Consider the following 16,302-nt stretch of genomic DNA (forward strand, 5'->3'; position numbering starts at 1 on the left):
CATTCATACATACCCAAAAACAACAAATTATTTACTCATATGTTTGACTTTCCCCTTTCTTTTAATTCAACTTATGGTTGAGCCAATTGCTTAAAAAAGTACTTGATAACATCATTACCATTTTGCATAGGTGATATTGTTTTATCAAATATAAATGATTTCTTTAAGGCACAGGTACTAAACCCCCCATAACCACTGTCAAAATTGCAGGAAATTATAGCTGTGAATTTAATAAGATTAGAAAAGCATGCATTCAGTAGCTAGTTTATATTTAGCAAAGGGTTTCAACACAGAAGCTACAGCTGCAGCTGGAATCAATGCAGGCCGCCTCTCTGCACACTGTGGAGCTTCAAACCAGTGTGTCTGATTTGATCAAATTAACTCAAAACAGTGGAAAATTGCCCTGGATTAAGAATTGACAAGCAGTTGTGTTTGGTCAGTGCAGCCTTTGATGGTAGGTTATGTTAAACACATGTACAGTAATATCCTGTGTGTGCAAAAGCACATTCTTCACACTCCCTCTTTATTGAGTGGTTGCTCTGCGGGACGACATTCCATCAGTGCATTACTCCCTGTGCCCGACGCTCTCCTCTGCTATGGAGAATATGCACAGGTGGCTTACAAAGGGCTCTGAGTGGAGGAGAGGGAGGAAAATCAGTCAGCTTTTTTTCAGCATATGAAACAAATGTTTGGAATTCCATTGAGCACTGCTTTGCTGTAGACCTGTCTGTTAACAGGCAGGGCTGTGCCAGGGTTTGCTGGCAAGTGAATTGACACTGACTTCCAAGACATTTTAAAAGCAAAGAGCAACCGTACACCTCACTTCTCCTTCTGTTGGTCTTCTGAGGTATTCTGGACATTTCATGTATATTCCCTCACATCTGTAACCAATTAATAGTAAACCTAAAAATGCTACAGGTGTAATTATTCAGGAATTTTCTCACTTACATGTGTGGTATGTGTCCTTATTTCAAGGTCTGCTTTGTAGCACTGACAAATGAACAGAACAGACCCAGGTATGTCACACTTATGAACAAGTTCAGAGACCACTGCTTTACTGTGTGTGTGAGGAGCAGGTACATGATGTCTGAAAAACAGCCAATACCATATGGTCAAGACACCTTAAATTATCATCACTAACTACAACACTGCATGAACACATCCAACAGGGAAAGTCCTTTTGTTGGATCATCCCTGCAAATATAGGTCATGCAACAGTGAGTGGAAAATAATAATTTGTGTTAAATGCTGCTTGTTGACTCTTTGCAATCTTGTAAAGCAACAAAAGAAGCCGTTCCAAAGTGATATCTATTCATTCATGCAACCTGTGTTTACACTTAAATCAGGGGACAGGGAACATTAATAATAGTACCCAGATAGCAAATATTTTGGCAGTATTATGGCATACATTTGGTATTTTTGGCTTTCTTTTGGCATTATGAAAACCTTTAGGCTTAACTGTGGTATGATTAAAGTTATCCATAATAGATATGGAGGCACCAGCAGTATATGGCTGAGTTCTGGCATATGTGGTTAACCAAAAGACTGGGCAAAGAGCGGGATCAAGTATAGGGATGGTATGGTATGTTTATGGCAAGCCAAAATGTTGACTAAAGAGCAGCAACATCTTCCATATATGGATGTTTTTTGGTTGTGTTTTGGCATATTTCTGTAAAGCCAAAACACTGTGCAAAGAGCAGGAATTTCTACCCAGAAGAAAACCCCACTTCATTTTAAAAGCATGATCAACACAAACTGTGGGTGAATTTTGGCTTCCTTTTGGCCTCTCTTTGGGTCAGTTTTGGCTATTTTTTGGCTGGATTACGGGGATTTGGGGCTTTTCTGGGACAATTATGGCTATATTTTGGAATTAGTTTTGGGTGAATTTTGGCTTCCTTCTGGTTTGATTTTGGCTTGCCTATTTTGGGGCATTTAGTACCCATACATCCACCCAGAACTTTGCCAAAATGGCATGCCAGTTTTGGGCCAGATTTAAGCCATAATGATTTTGCTATCTGGGTAGTAAAAAGTGTATGATCAGTTTGTATTTCCATGCAAGTCAACAGCTTTAGATGCTCAGATCTGTGCATATTTACTTAAACATGTTCAGAGAATCACCTGTGAGGTGAAAAGCTCCATACACTCTCACACAAAAAAGACACACACATGGCGCCCCCTATGACAGATGCTTTGTATGTGGTATTCACAGTGAGAACAACACATCCAAAGCATTTAAAAAATAATAATAATAATAATAATAATTCTATTATTATATTTGCCTCAGATTTTATCTTATTCTTTCTTATTCAGAAAAAAATATCCAGATTACACTACTGATATGAGTAAAAAAAAAAACCAAAACATTAATGGTTCTATTTTTTCCGATATAATTATTTAAAAATAGGTTCATGGCAGTTGTTTGATGGATTTTGCAGTCCAAAATATTGCTCTGATCGTAAAGTCGGAGTCGAGGCAATTCATCAGTCGACCACAAGCCATTCGGGGGTGTGACTACAGTCACCGGGGTCTATATATTGAGATGTTTTGTCCGGTGGCTTTAAGTGAATGAGAGAGAAGCTACCCAGTGAGAAGACACCACAGTAGGTCAGAGTCCTTTTTCTACTTTTGGTTCCGTACGCGCTCGGAAGACACAATGGATCCCTATTTTCGCGCACTTTGCATGACTTTTATCCTGGCATCCTTTACGCGGAGGTCAAGTGCGGTCGGACCGGTTATCAGATGCGAACCATGTGATGCTGGAGCGCGGCTTTTGTGCAAACCTTTACCCAAGGACTGCGCCGAAAAAGTCCGCGAACCGGGTTGCGGCTGCTGCATGACTTGTGCGCTCAGCTTTGGCCAACCGTGCGGCGTTTACACCGGGAGATGTGGCTCCGGACTGACTTGTCAGCATCAGCCCGGTGAGACCAAACCTCTGCAGGCTCTGCTGGAGGGACGGGGGATTTGTGTAAACGCAACTAACAAACGATTATCCGTCAGACCTACGCCTCCAGTCAATGAACTACCAGGTAAGACAGTGTGCGCACCTTATCCATGCGTCCTGTGCGCACCGACTCTTCATTGGTTCTTTTATTTTTTACAGGTTCTTTATGCATACTGTGTGTTTTTAAAGTAACAAACAGGATTTTTATCCCAGAGGAAGTTAGGATTTCATCTGTTGGAGAATGTTTTTGATGTTCACAGCTTGTGTGTTGATAGGAGTCACTTATTCTTTTGCATTCTCATACTGACATATTTTCTGTTGCTTCAAGATTGGAGTAGAATGCAGACTGAAGTAGATAATAGTAAATAGAAAAGGTGTTTAAATCATATTAAGAATCTCAGTGTGCAAAAAAAGAAGTTTTAATAGGATTTGAGCCTCCTTTAATCTTTTGCCAAAGGCTAAAATAAACATTTGTAAGTGATTTAAAGTTTAAGGCTGGAACACATTTGGTGTCACATGATAGGAGGCATCTTGCATACTTTCTTATCCATGTCCTGCTAAAACTGAAGTGAAAATAAATATATTAGTAAACCTTAAAAATCAAATGCTCATGATCTTGACAATGGTATCCAGGTGCTCATAAAATGACAAATACATATGCTGGAAAAAAACTGCATTAAATGTAATCATGTAGCTTTTCATGCACTTCTTTGGTTATAAATTTAATGCTGTTCTTCAACTTTAGCAGAGAATGTTGAGACTCGGGATGAGGAGAGGAATTCCACCGGCTCAGGTCTTCAAACCTCATACAGCACCCACAGACCCATGGGACCTATGGGACCGCAACTTTACCCCTTTTTCCCCCCTGCCAAGTCAGAAATCTTAAGGCAGGAGCAACACAAGAGAACCCAGAGTTTTAAAATAGAGGTGCTCCCAGGACCACTCATCACAGACCAACAGAATTTTTCTCTAGAGACCAAACAGGAGCCTGAGTATGTAAGTACTATACAACCAATACTTTTCTGTCTTCTGAGCATACTGAAGGAATGTTTTTCTCCTCTTCCTCTGTGTTTTGGTGTTTTCTCCCCTGTGGGTGATGAAATGTTTTGGGTAGTGGTGCTGACGGCTGGCAGCCATCATGAGCAATAGAATGGCATGGCAGCGAGCGGGTACGATGGCCCTGTGGCTGACCTGGGTCAGGCGGTTGTTTGGCCACAAGGCGTCCGCGTGCCGGGTGTACTGAGAGCCAGCGAATGATGGATTGGCCTATGTGAGTGCCTGTTGGGAAGCCCTGCTGCTATTTTGATCTTCTCTTTGGCCAGAGAAGTGAGCACACACTAGTAATGGGCTTTGACTGGCTGCTTTGATTAGTGACTGGAGTACTTGGACTTGAGGACAAGCCTTTTGGCTCCTTCTTTGAGCTTTTTGAATTCACTTTATCCCCCATTCTTTGTGTAAAGTGTAAGAGTTCTAAGCAGCTTTGGCAAACTGTTAAGCCTCTACAAGTCAGTCAGATGAATTCATTTTTCATCCGTTGCCTCTTTCATTTTGCAGCCACCATTGTTTAGGTATTAGTGGTGTGATGCAGTATGAGTCAGCTTTGTTAATGTCAGGTCATTGACTGCACTGTATGCCAGTTTACTGAACCAAATTAATTACCTTCTGTATTACAAGCTGCATAAAGATGTATTGAACAACTGCGAAGTTTTTTTTACTGTTTCCTGTAAGTATTGCAGAATGTACAGTAACCATGTATATATTCTCTCACCTGTAGGGTCCATGTCGGAGGGAGATTGAGAGCATTCTCAGCAGCCTCAAAATTACAGACATTCTCAACCCCAGAGGTTTCCGCATACCAAACTGTGACAAGAAGGGCTTCTATAAGAAAAAGCAGGTAAAATTGCACATTCAGAGCAATGACACCTGTTGACTGCACTGTGAAATACACATTTATGCATGCATGCTGGCTGTGTCAAGGGAGTGTGCATTTCCCTTTTTTCCATCTTTATACAAGTAGTGACTCAAGCACAGTGTAGCTTAAGGTCTCCTGCAGCCCAATTACAGATTTGTAGCTGTCCTCCTGTATTCATTGGTAGTTATTAGAGCCTCATCATTGCACCACTACACCAGTGAGGTAGACCCTAGCCACTGGCGCTGGAGACAGGAACCGCAGGGGCCAAACCCCACTGGGGTTGACGGCTGGGACGATGGCCGGTTAACGGGAACCCTCCCAGGGAGACAGACGTCAAGGTGGCCACGGCACCCAATGTGCTCGCCCCATAATTGCTGGACTTTGAGAAGCAGGCACAGAAATAGAGCTGCAGCCATCCCCATGCTCACATGGCTCACCCACGATTGGTTTGTAATAAATGAGTGGTTCTAAAGCATTCATATGGAGGCACTTAGGGCTCCCGCGCCACTGCATCACTAAGGCAGTTTTTCTTATTACATAGCAGTCCCTCCTGCTTAATGGAAGTGTTCTCCTTGACCTGCAATCATCTCATAACCAGCTTCACAACGCCAGCCTCATTGTCTTTGTTTATGTAGAACGGACCTAGCATACTGTGTGGAGCCCTGAGGCACTGAAGGCGTAGATGATCCATGTTGGTCAGTTTAATGTGGACGGTTGCATGATTGTAAGCCAAAACATCCCTTAATAACTGTAAATGTCTATGTCACTGATAGACTGCCCAGCACTGATTTCAGGAGGAAAAAAAGTACTTGTTAATAGGCAGAACATAGGCTTCTAGTGTATGTTTTTTTTCTTTTTCACTGCTGTACAATTTGTGACACATTTTTCTAAAATGTAAACCTACTTTTGATGCATTAATTTGTCCAGGAAAAAATCAAGTACAGATTGTGTAACCACACAATGAAACACATTATGATCACATAATGATCAAGAGAGTCTGCCTTCAGCCCGTATCAGACTCGCAGTCAAACTGTGCTGAAATATTGAACTAAACTCGGACGACTTCCACCCTGATTAGCTCTGATTCCTCTGTGGAGCAGCAGCACAGTTCCTTTAGCCCTTAAAATGAATGGCTGCATGTTTTACTAGAGTGGAGGTTGACCTTTAGTAAAATTGGCAGTAAAATAACAGCCCTTGGGTAGCTCCACAGACTCTGTAAGTCATTTGTAGTACCCATAATTTGGAGCTGTGGGGTATAATCAGCAACAGATGATTCGTACTGGCCACCAGCTTCTGAAAATAGATCTTGGTTCTCAGTTGTTCACAAACGGGACTAAGCAAATATTTTACCAGGTTTCTGTTTACCTTAAAGGTCTCTATATGTGTGTGCAACATTGGGTAGACCATAAAAGCAGCTCAAAATACCACAGCGTGTTGGATAGCCAAGGCTGCGTCTACTCAGCACAATCTGACCATTAATGGCTCTTAACTATTGCTGTTCTGCTTCATTGACTAAAGTGGCTTGTTACTCATAATGCTGCATATTCAACTGGATTTGCACATTAAGCTGCTTTTCCTCCCATTTCTCTTCCCTCCATTCACCTTGTCCTCTCCTTCACTTTCAGTGCCGTCCATCCAAAGGCAGAAAGCGAGGCTTCTGTTGGTGTGTGGACAAATACGGGCAGCCTTTGCCAGGGTTTGATGGGAAGGAGCGAGGAGACGCCCAGTACTACAACTCCGAGAGCCAATAGGAGCTGAGCAAAACAGAGGGAGGGAGGGTGGGAGTGAGAGCAAGAAGAATTGTAAACAAATGGAGACACTGAGGATATTGGGAGAGAGGTCAAGAGATGGCTCAGCCGATATATGGATGTTTGCTATTTCTATCTGTTGCCTGTGGGACCTTTTCTGAGGCAGAGTAAAGGGAACAGATGAAGACTACCAGGAGGAAAATGTCTCCATGTCACAGATACAGTCTGTACTTTTCTGCAACGGTTGGATTTTTTTTTTCCAATAAGCTGTTGTTTCCAACCCAGTCTGGGCAGCTTCTGAGAAGAGGATTCACTTACTGACTTTATCTCAGAGACCTTATTTTGATTATTATACACAGAGACATTTGTACCTCTGAAAAAAAACAAAACAAAACATTGATAAGAATGCTCCTCATCTACGCACAATCAAGTGGCATTACACGTGTGTACATATTTGTGATGTGTAATCATACATTGTATGCTTGTGATTAAGAATGCATTTGTTAGAGAGAGGTTGTGTGCGGTCACGACAACCCTGAAATCTTTGTTTGTACAATAATGTCTTTCAGAGTAACCGCGCAGAACCTTCTCGGTTGCTTTACTATGAATTCCTATTTCTATGATTTGCAGTTGCTTTCTGCTCCTCAGGGAGTTGGAAGAAAATGCGCAGCTCATACACTACAGTGTCTATAAAGCTTTTATGATGGAACTTGAGCCACAGACAGAAGCACATTGCCTTAATTTGTACTGTGGTTTTTACTGCTTTGGTGTCACTTTGTATAAGCTCGGATTTTGTGATAAAGGCCACAAACCCTTATCTTTGATCTCTGTATAACCAGTGATAATTTTCATCACTTGTCTTGGTCTAAATAAATGTGCTGTTTGCATGTACAATGCAACCCTCAGAGGTCTATTTTTACTTAATAAAGGCAGTATAAAACTATCCTGGTGTTGCAATTTTCTCTTTATTATTTCTCCATTTGCTGTGATTGTGGATTAGACATGATATTTTAGTTGAGAAGAAACACATGAACACAAGAGTAACATTTTATTAGATACACATCCAGTGAATTATAATAATATATACATCTTTTCAAGAGAACCAATAATGGAATAGCAGCATTCCTGGCAAATATTTACAGAGTTCTGTCCACTGTGCATGACCTTAAAAGCCAACATAAGCACAAAAACACAAGTGAATCATAATAAATATTACGAAAAGACCACAATGACCCTTTAGAGAGACAAATAAAATGTCCTCGAGGTGTTGCTGAGAAGAGCCTCAGCAATCCTCTGCTAAGCCTGTGGACCTGCAGAGACTAGTAGAGGTAGACAAATGCAGAACAACCCATCCCAAACCTCACAGTGGCTTGGATGAGCCTTGATATGTTTGAGCTTGGCCACTGTGCACATACTTGTGGCACTTTAAGTATTTCCCCCAATACCCATTGAGGAAACGCCAATGGAGATACATTCAGACAATGTCAACATGTTGAATGAATGAGCAGCTGTGTTGTTTCATGCCACGCACAGCTCCAGTTTTGAATGAATTAAAGAAAAAAAAAAAGCTGATTCTGAAGACTCTGAAATGGGCTTGGCAGAGGTGCTGACCTGTGGTTTTGAGCAATGGAGTTATTTAGTCAGAAACACAAATGTATACAGTGTTGCCCTATTTACAATTTAAAAAAAAAAAAAGGCAAACATATAAAAAATCTAAAAATGACAAATGGTTAATGCTAGTAAGAATATACAAGTTCTGAATAAATAAGGCTTGATACATACATCGTGTAAATAAAATAAAAGGAAATCTTGTCCCTAATATAGAACTTTACATTGTGTTTTTTATGTGAGTAACTGCAGGTTTTTTTCACAGGTAAATGCATGGAGATGTGTTTACCTGTGAAACATATTTTGCATTTTTGGATCTGCATGTTCTTTTGTATATATTTGCATGTATGTATGCTCAATAATTAACAGATAATAGGGTCCATCTTTTAGTGAGTGACTTCTTGATGGCACTCTGAGTCTCCGAGGAGGTCACTTGATCCTGGGATCTTCTTCCCGTTCCAGGAGGAGACGCACCAGCAGCGAGCAGGCGGTCCAACCAGAGACGACTCACACTGAGACACACATGCACCGAAAATATGTCACTCAGGAGCTTCAGGTGGAATCATTTTGTTTTGATTTTTACTCTTGCGTTCCTTTAATATCTCACCTGCTTGGCCTTGTAGAAGCCGTGCTTGTCACAGTTGGGTAAGTAGAATGTTGTGAACTTCTCTCCTAGTATCTGCTGGGAGGTGGCGATCATGTCCAGTGCTGTGTGTAGTTCAGTGTGACAAGGACCCTAAGTAAAAAAAAAAACAAAAAAAACAAAAAAACAAGTGAGAGGTGACTCCAATACACACAAATACTGAGATTAATCCTAGTTTTCTATTCTACAATATCAAGTGCTCCCTCTTGTGGAAGGAAGGTATATTTGTCTGAAGTGTCTCCATCAGTCATGTTGATGCTCTTCCTCACCTGCTGCACCAGTTTGTTGCGGATTGCATTCACTTTGGCCTTGATGCTCTCCTGGCCTTCCTGGTCTTGGTGGTCAAGAGGGAGATTGAGTCCCAGCAGGTAGTGCAGGGAGCCCTGGTCAGTGACTACATCAGTGTCATCTACAAGGAGGGGAAAAAAAATAAACTGATGATAAAAAAACACACTGTTTTGAAAAACCACTTTGATGACCGGTGCAGCTCTGTTTTGTTTTGGATCAGATTTGGATATTTTAACCCATAAAGATCCAGTGTTACTTTTGTGGCAGTTCTAAATGACTTTTACTCTATTTAAAAAAAACAAAAACAAAAACAAAACTTTCATAAGTGATTTATCACCATTTACTGTAATATTATCCTCTGTATTTTGTATTTTTGAGTGAAAATCATGTATTTTCTTATATTTAATTTACTCATAATGTAGATGTTCATTACAGCTCAGATTAAGTTGGGGGTTATTATATCAATAACAGAGAAAACTGAAGAAAAAAAAACATGTTGAGCAAAATATAGCTATCATTAACTGAACATAAACCAAGTGTATCCACCCACTGACATGGGTTTTATGCATAGTTCGAATTACGGGGGTACTCAGGAGGTATAAGGCGAAGACCCAGACTCCTTTAAAGAGACAAACAAATACCAGTTTTTGGGGGTTCCGGTGATTCTTCTTTGTGACGAAAAAAATCCAATGTAAGTGTACTTCATTTTTTAGTGAAGGAACAGTTTAACTTAAAACGATTTCAGACATCCCTATTGTGGACCGTACCATTTTTAACCACGGCGGCGCTAAAAGCAACTGGGATCTAACTTTAATGAGTCGATGACGTCACAGGGATCGTTTGGTAAATTCACCTGTCATGTCACTGATGTGATGTGTAAGTAGCTAGCAGACGTCTAGCTTGTAGAAAATGTATTATTTTACAACTTTAGTTAACTGTTTTAGTAGTTTATGGATACAAGCTGACGAGTTTGTAAGTTCAGTTACTTAACATTGTTCCACTGAGGCAGGTACAGTCGACGTTAATGTTAGCTAACTTTTTACCAAGATAAGCTAACTCTCTAATTGAAGCAAACTTACTCCATTTTTGTTTGGTAAAATCAATTCTAATTTGCCAAAGAGATAAACTCCCTTTGTTTCCATTCTCATTTTATCGTGAGTAAAATGTGTTGTAGAAGTACAATCAGTGACGGTGTTGTGCAAGTTTACACGTCACATGAACTTGTTCAAAGTTCAGTTCATACAGAATAAATAAAATAATTTCATGTTCATAGTTCACCTTTTCAACAGTTAACGTTCAGTTCATTTAATATTTTTTAAGTGAGGACAAAACAAGTATTTCTGTGCTTATCTTTCCGAATACAGTCACAGAAAAAAATATTAGACCACCCTTGTTTCACCCTTGAATTTCTTGTTCATTTTAATGCCTGGTGCAACTAAAGGTACATTTGTTTGGATAAATATAATGATAACAACAAAAATAGCTCATAAGAGTTTAATTTAAGAGATGATATCTAGCCATTTTCTGTGATTTTCTTGATTATAACCAAAACCACCGAAGTTCTTACATCAATAGCTATGGCATTGTACTGCCAAAAACAGTGCTTTTAGACATTCCATGTTTTGTTTTCTGTCTGTTTTAGTCACATGATACACACAGAAGTTAGTACTTGATTGCATAACTATTGTTTTTGATGACTTTTGATGGTCTATTAATTTTTTTCCACAACTGTAAACCCTGTTCATATTATTGCCCATCACTACTATCCCCAACTGTCGTGAATATTTTATTGAATTAAGTTTCTGTTTTATTCACAGAGACACTATAAGGAAAAGGAAAGGGCACACATGATGGCCATAGAAGAAGTGAAGGGCGCCCCCCCCCCCCCAATTATGGAGGGATAATTCGTACTCTGGTTTTATGGTGAATCAACTTTGCAGTAGATGATGGTGTTTCCACGTTCACTACAGAGCCTCTGAACATCGAAATGGGTCACATCCGATGACCATGAAAGTTGGCAAACTTCATTTTACATCAGTTATTTACAGGTATTGATAGGACTAGTGGATCAACAGTTATTTAATATTTTATATCAGTAAATGATTTTGGTCAATGGTGGGCATTTGGGTCTTTATGGGTTAAGATTATGAAGTCTGAAGGAAATAATATCCAAGATGAGAGCAGGGGGGGTTACCTTGGCCCAGGTCGTCGGTGCAGACCCCCTGTCCTCGAGTCAGGGCATGCAGGGGTCTGGCCTCACCAGGTCTGGGGGTACAGCGGAGACCTTCACCACAGTGTGCAGTGTGGACCCCACATGACTCTCCTTTGTCCAGGGCGCAGGCCATGCAGCAGCCACAGCCGGGCTCCCTCAGGACCTGTTTACAGTCTGCAGGGATGGCGGGACAGTCGTTGAGTTTCTCCTGTGAACAGGGGGCACATCGGATTGGCTCCGGCCCGACCACCGGGGATGACCAGACCCCGGCCCAGAGCGTTAGGGCCATTGCTGCCAGGAGCCTCAACTTCCCATATAATCCAGGCATCTTCAGTCTAAAGGTAAAAAAAAAAAAAGATCTTTCTCCTGTTTCTTTTTGGACTTGACTCTGATGGTTGTTTTTCCTTCTAAAGCGATTTCTCCGAACCGGTATTTATACAACAGCTTGGCCTCCAGAGGGTTAATGATTGACACAGTGAGTTGCACATATAAAATATTTTGACGAAGTTGCTTTAAACGGTGGATGACCCTGGTTTGCGTGCGTACATCAAGGTTCACAGGGTCTGTTGTCAATATTGATCCGGGACAGTGATTGAACATCAAAACAACCCTGTTTTTGGTTGACCAAATGACACATCTGACTTTACCTTTGAAGTTATGAAAACAATAACAAAAAAGGTTCTCTATGTAAAAGTAGGAATAATGACCAATATCTATAGAAGAACCATGAGAACTCTGGTAAGTCTTGTATTTGGTGAACTTATCCTGACAGTCTGTGCTTTGACACAACCTTATTTGTCTGTTTTAGTCCCTTTGGTGAAGGTTAATCTTATCTGACAGACAGATAAACGAGATCTTTACCCTTTAGCATTGCATAACCCCAACATTGTGGATGGCTTTGCTAAAGTCATAACATGTTTGTCATAAGAAGGATGGTAGTAATTGGTTGTTTCCTTGGTGTAGTATTTGTCATAGCTATCTGTATGTCCTCATGCACTGTGACATACACACAAACACCACTCATAACCAGTACCCAGTGTGACCTCAGGCGTTTTATTCTTAAAATGTATTTTTGCACAGTTTATCGCCAACAAATCTTACAATCTTAAGTTATAATGAGTATGTGGAAGTACAAGAACTAAAAAGAAAGATGGTGATACTGAGACAAAACTACAGATGAATACCTGAGGTTTACAGAAGTGACTATGGTTTGAATTTAAATCTAGGCCAAAAGTTTTGTCAATTTGCAGTGTAGTTGAACAACTAAAATGTCACTAAAATCTGGCATTTAAAACAGCTTATGACTTTCATCACATTTTTTTTTTCCAAATTTGTAAAACCCCAGTGGTAGCCTAATTATCACTAATCCATTAGTCTTTCCGTGCGTACCCACCTGAAACACTTCCTTCATGGTGAACAACTTCGAAGATGACTCTATCATAAACACAGTCCCCTTGTTTACGTAACAAACCGAAACGTGACTCGGGCCTTATCGGAAATTTTGTCACGAAGTGCATTGTGGGAAGCGAAAGCGGTTTCTCACAGATTTGGCAAGAAAACGAGCCAGATTGCTACAATGTAAAATGATAGAGTTCACCAGGGTTGTTTTGAATGAGTATAGCCGGTTTATGGAGGTAAAGGTGATATTTGGGTTCAGCACTCACCAAGAGACAGTGAAATTGCTGCTGTGTCGAATTCCCATTCCCACAATGCACTTCGCGACAAAATTCCCGAAAAGGCCTGAAGGATGTTTTGGTTTGTTATGTTAAGAAGCTACTGATGAGTGGTTGAGTCAGAGAATGGGGTTTAGTGTTTTGCAATTCAGAAAAATTGCAAGTCCTGTAAATTGTGATGTGAGGATTTGTTTGTTCAGCACCTCCCATAGATGCTCAATTGGACCAAGACCCATCTTAGATCATTTTTGGTAGATCCTACTGATTTTCATTGTTCCTGTAACAGTGACAATGAAGATCTATTCTATTCTATTCTATTCTATTCTATTCTATTCTATTCTATTCTATTCTATTCTATTCTATTCTATTCTATTCCATTCTATTCCATTTCATCCCATCCCATCCCATCCCTACAGACCAAAAACAGCCAAGCGGACCTATAGTTTTAGAAACATTGACCCATTCAGTTGGCCGTCACAGTTTTGGCCCCAGGCCCCGTCAAAGTCACAAAGATTCTTACACTGCCCAGTTTCCAACAAATGTTCAGTTGCTGCCTAATGTATCCCACCCAATGAAAAGTGCCAGTGTGACAAGATAATTCACATTACCACTTCAACTGTAAGGGTTCATAATGGCATAATGGAATACTATGGATCAGTGTATATTCTACAGAACCTGAAAATTGTGTTTTGATTAGAGATATGGAGATTTAGGATTATCACGTTAAAAGACAAGAGGTTAAAAAGATGTTTTATATTTTGCACTTGACCATAAAATTTCCACTACATTTCGTGTTTGACGGTTTATAAAAATATTAATAATAGAAATATTCTTGCAGAAAAATACACATCAGACTCACCTGTTAACACATTTTTTTCAGCAAAGATAACCTCTTTAATATTGATCGGCGTATGTTTAATGGCCCAGTACCCCTGTGCACAGACGTCAGACTGCACTTGAAAATAGAACTTGGCCTCGAATAGCATTTTACGCCAGCATTCAAATCAAAGAACCTTGACATAAAAACAGCTAGAGAGTTCAGGTTGAAGCAACGTGAGCAGCCTGACCTCATCTGTTCTGGCTGGAACGCCTGGATCATGGCCATTCAATCCTGACATCAACAATTTGATTATATTAACAGTTAAACTTGATGAAAAAATTTTGATAACAATAGATGAAATACAGTTCAGTTTATTGAACATGGCACACAAACTAGGAGTACATGAGAAAAACTGAAAACAGTTATTATAATAATTGAAACCCAGTACTTTTATGATTGTCCCTAATGTAGTGTACATATCACATTATTTTACTTTATTCATTTATGACACAAATGAAAAACGAGATTGCCCATGAACTTCTCTTTCTTCTTCTCTGCATTCACCATCGCAGCAACAAAAAAACACTTCTCCATGTTTACCATACTATACTTGCAATAAGCTCTACTCAACCACTAGCTGGTGTGTGGTTGCTTCTTCAATGTTGAACATCAAATCTATGACCCACTGAGGAAATGGGTCCTCCTGCAAATATGAGAGAAAACACAGTTACTTCATTAGAAATCTGTTGTTTACAGTGAATTCCCAGTGATTTTTTCTTTTCTCTCTTATGTGAATTCATTTATCTGCTTTATTTTGTAGTACTTTAACCCATAAAGACCCCGTGTTAATTTTGAGGCAATTACAAAAACAAATTTTTGTCTATATTTAACCTTTCTTAAGTGTTTTTATCTGCATTTATTTTAATAATATCCTCTGCATTTGGGTTTTTTAAGTAAAAATGAGGTATTTTCCAATATTTAATTTACTGATCATGCAGATGTTCACAAAAGCTCAGGGTTAAGTTGAGGGTGATTATGTCAGAAATAGAGTGAACTGAAGAAAAAGTGACCTTTCAGCAAATATATCATTAACTGAACATAAAACAAGTGTGTCCATCCTCTCTCATTGATCAAACTCCATGGGTTTTACTGGTGAATCAATGTTGTACAAGATGACGGTGTTTCCATGTTCACTACAGAGCCTCTGAACATCCAAATGGGTCATATCTGATGACCATGAAAAGATGAAACACTGCAATTTACTCCAATTGTTTACATGAATTGGTAGTATTAGTAGATCAGAAGTTATTAAACATTTTAGATCGGTAGATGGTTTTGGTTGCTGGTGGCTGTTCAGCATCAATCACTTATTTTTCCTTCAGTCTCGGGTTATCATCTTTAGTGGGTAAAAGCAAATAAATACCTTAAATTCAGACTTCCTCCTTCTAGATGGTTTCTTCTTTGCTGACCTTGGCCGCCCAGGTGATGTATCACCATCATTTACATCACCCGTGTGTGCTGACATGGAGGAATTCTGCTTTTTCTTTCGCCGACTGATTTTAGATTGCATTTTAAGCCCGTGGCTGTGGAAATCAAACACCTGCGTAGGAGCTCTCAGAGGAGCACCGACGTCTTCATTTCCCTCATCATCTGCTATGAACTCCTCTGTCTCTTGACCAACTTGAAAGAGAATATTCTCCTCCTCTACTTCCACAAATTCATCTTCCTGCTGCAATTCATCTTCCTCCTGGATGGTCTCCAGATGTAGCCTCTGTCAATTTACAATAACACATTAAAATACAGACTACAAAGAAAGATTAACTCAAAGATTTAATGGAAAGATATTGTATTACTCTACTTATTTTATATTTTAAGATAAGGGTCAGGTTTGAGTAAAGAACTGTGCATAAAACTTACATTTTGCTTTTGAATGTCCATTTGGTTTTAGTTGGATGGAAAAGTTTTCCTCAGTAGATTTTGTGTGGGTGTCATTAGGTGATGATTCATTTCAGGTGTGAGGTATAGTGTCCCTGAAAGGTCAACAAGCTGAAAACACACACACGGACCAAACACAAGATGACTGAAATGAACTTTGGAAAACACATAGTCTTGATTTTCCCTAAAACTCACAACTATATAATTGTTTCAAGGAGCACTGTAAGTTCTCATCACTATAAAGTAAATCTTAACACAAATGTACTTTATCGTGTTGACCTGGTTGTTAAAATACACTCTTATATAACTATTTTTAAACCTCATTTACTCACCCTGACCCCTAGGGGACTGTTGTTTGTGTGATGTGGTTTACCTTGAGTGCCCTGTACTGAGTTAACTAAGGTCACAATAACACTAACACCAGCTGCATCTTGGCTTTTTTCATGTTAGGAACATTTATTGTCACATTTTTTCAGTTTCTCTCCTCATTCTGGCCCTGTTTTCCTCAGTCTCTGTGTTTCC

At 39.7% G+C, this 16,302-nt stretch overlaps 2 protein-coding genes across 3 annotated transcripts; one reads left to right on the forward strand and one right to left on the reverse strand.

Moving 5' to 3' along the window:
* Positions 1–2,528: 2,528 nt before the first annotated feature.
* On the forward strand, positions 2,529–7,492 carry LOC115436647 (insulin-like growth factor-binding protein 3). 2 transcript variants are annotated; one of them, XM_030159549.1, is made up of 4 exons: positions 2,529–3,026; positions 3,687–3,937; positions 4,716–4,835; positions 6,479–7,492. In XM_030159549.1, exons 1-4 carry the CDS (start codon positions 2,654–2,656, stop codon positions 6,602–6,604), a joined length of 870 nt encoding a protein of 289 aa, XP_030015409.1. In that variant the 5' UTR covers positions 2,529–2,653; the 3' UTR covers positions 6,605–7,492. The 2 variants fall into 2 exon arrangements, with proteins under 2 accessions (XP_030015409.1, XP_030015410.1); XM_030159550.1 differs by having other exon boundaries at positions 3,690–3,937.
* A 970-nt stretch (positions 7,493–8,462) lies between these two features.
* Positions 8,463–12,708, reverse strand: LOC115436649 (insulin-like growth factor-binding protein 1). Its single transcript, XM_030159551.1, has 4 exons — positions 11,335–12,708; positions 9,122–9,261; positions 8,817–8,945; positions 8,463–8,721 (listed from the first exon to the last, which is right to left on the reverse strand). The coding sequence occupies exons 1-4, from the start codon at positions 11,678–11,680 to the stop codon at positions 8,596–8,598; spliced, it is 741 nt and encodes a 246-aa protein (XP_030015411.1). The 5' UTR covers positions 11,681–12,708; the 3' UTR covers positions 8,463–8,595.
* Between the last annotated feature and the right edge of the window lie 3,594 nt (positions 12,709–16,302).

The sequence above is a fragment of the Sphaeramia orbicularis genome, chromosome 17, assembly GCF_902148855.1.
Source record: "Sphaeramia orbicularis chromosome 17, fSphaOr1.1, whole genome shotgun sequence".
NCBI lineage: Eukaryota > Metazoa > Chordata > Actinopteri > Kurtiformes > Apogonidae > Sphaeramia > Sphaeramia orbicularis.